Genomic DNA, 4,098 nt, shown 5'->3' on the forward strand with positions numbered 1-4,098 from the left:
CAATAAAGAAGACATGAGATTTATAATGTTTCGGAAACTTTGCCTACGTCCATAGGGCAGGTGGAGAATGGAGATTCCACTATATGTAGAACACTGATGACTTGCACAACCCACAAGCTCGTCTCAAAGATGAGGTTTTGATTTTACCCAAGAGAATATGACCTCTTTCTTGTACGATCTCTCCAAGCACTCTCTCTTTTCTCTCCTCAAGATATCACATTTTTCAAATCTAAAAAACTCTCTCTCTTTCATTAATGATAGCCCCCCCTATTCTACTAAAAAAACCTAGGAACAAAGTTCCTATTTATGCTAAAAACAGGTCAAAAAACTGCCCGAACTTGTCTGTTGTTCGGACGCACCCGACCGAGGCACACTGAGGTGTCTCGAGTTCCTCGGACACCCTCGGCTGGTGCTGAAACACCTCAGGGTGTCTCGCGCTCATAGCTTACTACCATTCCCCAGATTCCAATGGACTAAGGATAGGAAAGTTTGACTAGAATGTATTGTGTTGTGCCAGAATTTAGATGCATTGGCCTTAGGTGGTGTGCAATTAGAAATAGGAGAATGAAGATAATTGGTTGCCTGAAGGATTTGACCAGCTAATGAGTCTTGCTTAATTTTCACATCCATTTGGATAGTAGAGCCTCATTGAAGACCGCTAGATTGATCATCCCTAATCCTCCTTCTGATTTGGATAGTTATTTTTAGTTTCTCACGTGTAATGAGTTAGTATCTTAGATATTTCCAACCTAACATCTCATTTAATTACTATTTATTAATGTTAGAATAGAATAACAACTTCTCATCTATTTATCAATTATTTATATTGACCATGTAATATTAGTAATGATATCTATTAATTACAGTAGCACAATAATATAATATTCAAAATGTAAAATGGAAATAGACAACTCTTATAAGGGGTGGGTCTAATGGTGCATTTTAGTGGGTGATTTTTTTCCTACTAACGTGCACCCTCGCCAAGATCGAGATGGCAAAAAAGAAGAAAAAGGTGGGAAAAAAAATCTTTAATATAGGATTAAGAGCTTCAAATACTAGTTTACAATCTTATGAGGATCAATCTGATGTAAATTTTGCTGAAGATGATGAAGATTTGGATCTCGGTTTAATGGGGTCAACGGGTCCTAGAGGAGAGAAGAAGAAGAAATTGATGAAGAATATTCTTAGCTCTAATGATTTCCTGATGGATTCTCTTCACTCTCAGGGTACGCTGGAGTTGATTGGAGTTCAATCGCGCCATCTCAGTAAGTCTGCAATCTTTGGTAATGAAGTTGGCAACTCTACAAGGGTTTTCTGGGTTGATGAGCTTGAATTGGAGAATGTATCAACTGATTCTTCTTTGATTCAACATCTCTCAGCTAATCCTAAAAGTAATTTTGATTCTATTTCATCGATTGCATTAATTCTGGATGATGTTGTTGTTCAATTGGATTCTGTTGGAAAAACGGATGATGCGACCAAATCTGATGATCTTTTGTCTCATGATATTTTGAATACTGTTAATCCAAATTCTGGTAGTTTTCTATTAGAGCCTCCTACAATAGAAACCGTCAATCAAAAATCAGATAATTCTACACATGGAAATGGTTTGAATTCGGGAAATAATGTGCAAGAACCTAACAAATCTTTTGCTAGTCTCTTTACTGATAATAGGAGATCTGGTAATGGAATGACTTTAAATTTTGTGCATTCTTCCTAAGCTAATACAATTACATTCTTTGCGGAGGAGTGGAAAGATGGAGACGTTTACTGGAAAAATATCTATGATAGGCCATGTAATTAGACTGAATGTTAAATTCAACTCTATGGAATCCTATGTTACCAAACTTTGGGGTGCAATCTTAATTCCGAAAGTCTTCTTAATCAAGCAAGGAGTATTTCTCTTTGATTTTCAATCTGAAAAACAAATGAGGGGGAAGTGCTTGAGGCTTGTCCCTGGTTCTTTGGTTCTAGACAGTTGGTTCTTAAGCCATGGATTGTTGACACGAACATGGAAAAAATTCAGGACTATAGCTATCCTATGTGGGTTCAATTTCCTAATTGAGGTTAAATCTGTAGAGTTCTGTTGGCATAAGTAAAATTGCAAGTCTTGTTGGTTATCCAATTGCAACTGGTAAACTTACAGCCACAAGAGAGCGATTGAATTATGCTAGAGTTTTGTTAGAAGTCAAACTTTCTTTAAAAGAGGCTTTACCTGAGCAAATATCTATTCAGGGTCTTGATGGAAGAAGTTATAATCAAACAGTATTGTATGAACTTAAACCAAGATGGTGCTCTCTATGCAATATAATAGGGCATGAAACTAAGAAATGTAGAAGGCAAACTACTAAAAAGAAATGGGTACCAGTTAATAAGCAACCAATGAAAGATGCACAAGTTAGTTATGCTAATGTGCAACACGATCTTGAAAGTAAGCAAGGACCTATTGAAAAGAGAGATAAACCTGAGAATTCTGGACAGAATGAACCTAATGAGATTAGAGATCCTGCTGGATTATTGAATATGGATGCGCCAGTTGTTGAAAATTATGTTCAAAAGGGAGGAAATGTAATGGAAGTTAGTTCTAGGCTATCTGAATCGAAGGCACAAAACTCTGGAGTAACTGAATCAAATATGCATGTTTCTAGTAAACATGCGCAGAGTGTGCGCAGACAAAAGAATTTTTCAAGCACTTTCAGGTTTTCTCCAAATGTTAATACTTCTGGTTTTATAAGTGCTACAGGATCAGCGTAGTAGCTAGGAGACCTATTGCAAATGATCATGGTCCTTCAATTCAAGCTTCACATTTCTCTATTTTGGATCATCAGGTAGTTGAATTGGACTCCTCTAGTATTGATAGGGGTGGAATCTCAAAATAATGCCCGTGGCCATCTGGAACATTAGAGAATTTAATAAATCCTCTAAACACATGGTGGTTAAACAAATTATACAGGAGTACAAACTTTCATTTTTAGCTTTATTAGATTATTAGAAACAAAGGTCACTGAGGAAAAAATGCAGACCATTGCTAAGAAAATTACAAAAACTTGGTAGTGGATTTCAAATGTACATGAAGCAATCAATGGGAGAATATGGATACTATGGGATAATGATATTCTCATTGTTCAGTGCTTAAAATCATCAAAACAATACATTACTAGTGCAGTGCAATCAAAGGATGGTACACTGACATGCCTAATCATAATTGTTTATGCTCTTAATCATCTAGAGGATAGAAAATCGCTCTGGGAAGAACTTTTGGCATTTAAAAGGAATGTAAATAGACCCTGGTTGGTAGGAGGGGACTTCAATGCTATCATTAATAATGAGGAAAAAATTGTAGGTGCACCAGTTACAGATACTGATACTGAGGACTTTCAGTACTTTATGAATTCAAGTCAGTTAATGCATATAAAGTCTATAGGATGGTATTTCACACTTGGAGTAACAAGCAAGATGTAGCAACAAGAGTTTGGTGTAGGCTAGATAAGGTACTGGTAAATGAGGATTGGATTCAACACTACACTTCCAGTCAAGTAGAATTTCTGATGTCATCATGTTCTGATCATTCTCCCACTTTGCTAACAGTTGGCGATGAAAAATTTGAGGGCAAGAGACCATTCAAGTTCTTTAGTATGTGGACAAAACATCCTGAATTTATATCAGTGGTTAAATTAGTATGGGATCAAAAAATCATCGGTTATAACATGTACAGGTTTCACTCTTAGCTCAAAAGGCTTAAACCTGTTTTTAAAGAATTGAATAAAAAGCATTTTATGAATATCAATGAGCAAGTTTCAAGAGCTAAAGCAGACCTATGTGACATTCAAAATCAGTTGAGCAACAACCTCTTTGATTCTGTTCTAATTTTAAAGGAGAAAGAACGTGTTAAAAAAATATAGAAAGCTGTTGGATTGTGAAATATCCTTCTACAGGCAAAAAGCCATTATAAATTGGGGGTTGCATGGAGACAAGGGTACTCAATTCTTCCACTCTATCATGAAGGCTAAGAAACATCAAAACAGGGAACTATCCATTTATTCTGAGGATGGTTCCAGGATATCTGATATGCTTAAAATCATATCTAAGTTTAGTAAA

The 4,098-nt window shown here is 36.1% G+C and overlaps 1 protein-coding gene across 1 annotated transcript; it reads left to right on the top strand.

Annotated features, from left to right (window-relative positions):
• LOC109847326 lies at positions 1,758 to 3,462 on the top strand. Its single transcript, XM_020416563.1, has 4 exons — positions 1,758 to 1,967; positions 2,080 to 2,699; positions 2,744 to 2,828; positions 3,130 to 3,462. Exons 1-4 carry the CDS (start codon positions 1,758 to 1,760, stop codon positions 3,460 to 3,462), a joined length of 1,248 nt encoding a protein of 415 aa, XP_020272152.1.

Source organism: Asparagus officinalis, chromosome 7, assembly GCF_001876935.1.
Source record: "Asparagus officinalis chromosome 7, Aspof.V1, whole genome shotgun sequence".
Taxonomy (NCBI): Eukaryota; Viridiplantae; Streptophyta; class Magnoliopsida; order Asparagales; family Asparagaceae; genus Asparagus; species Asparagus officinalis.

What these genes read in the sequence shown, in the direction of transcription:
- LOC109847326 (XM_020416563.1), top strand. Translation starts at nt 1,758, where the DNA reads ATGGAGACGTTTACTGGAAAAATATCTATGATAGGCCATGTAATTAGA. An exon ending in AATTTTTCAAGCACTTTCAG is followed by an intron (nt 2,700 to 2,743) that starts GTTTTCTCCAAA and finishes TAAGTGCTACAG; the next exon opens with GATCAGCGTAGTAGCTAGGA. An exon ending in TCTCTATTTTGGATCATCAG is followed by an intron (nt 2,829 to 3,129) that starts GTAGTTGAATTG and finishes CTCATTGTTCAG; the next exon opens with TGCTTAAAATCATCAAAACA.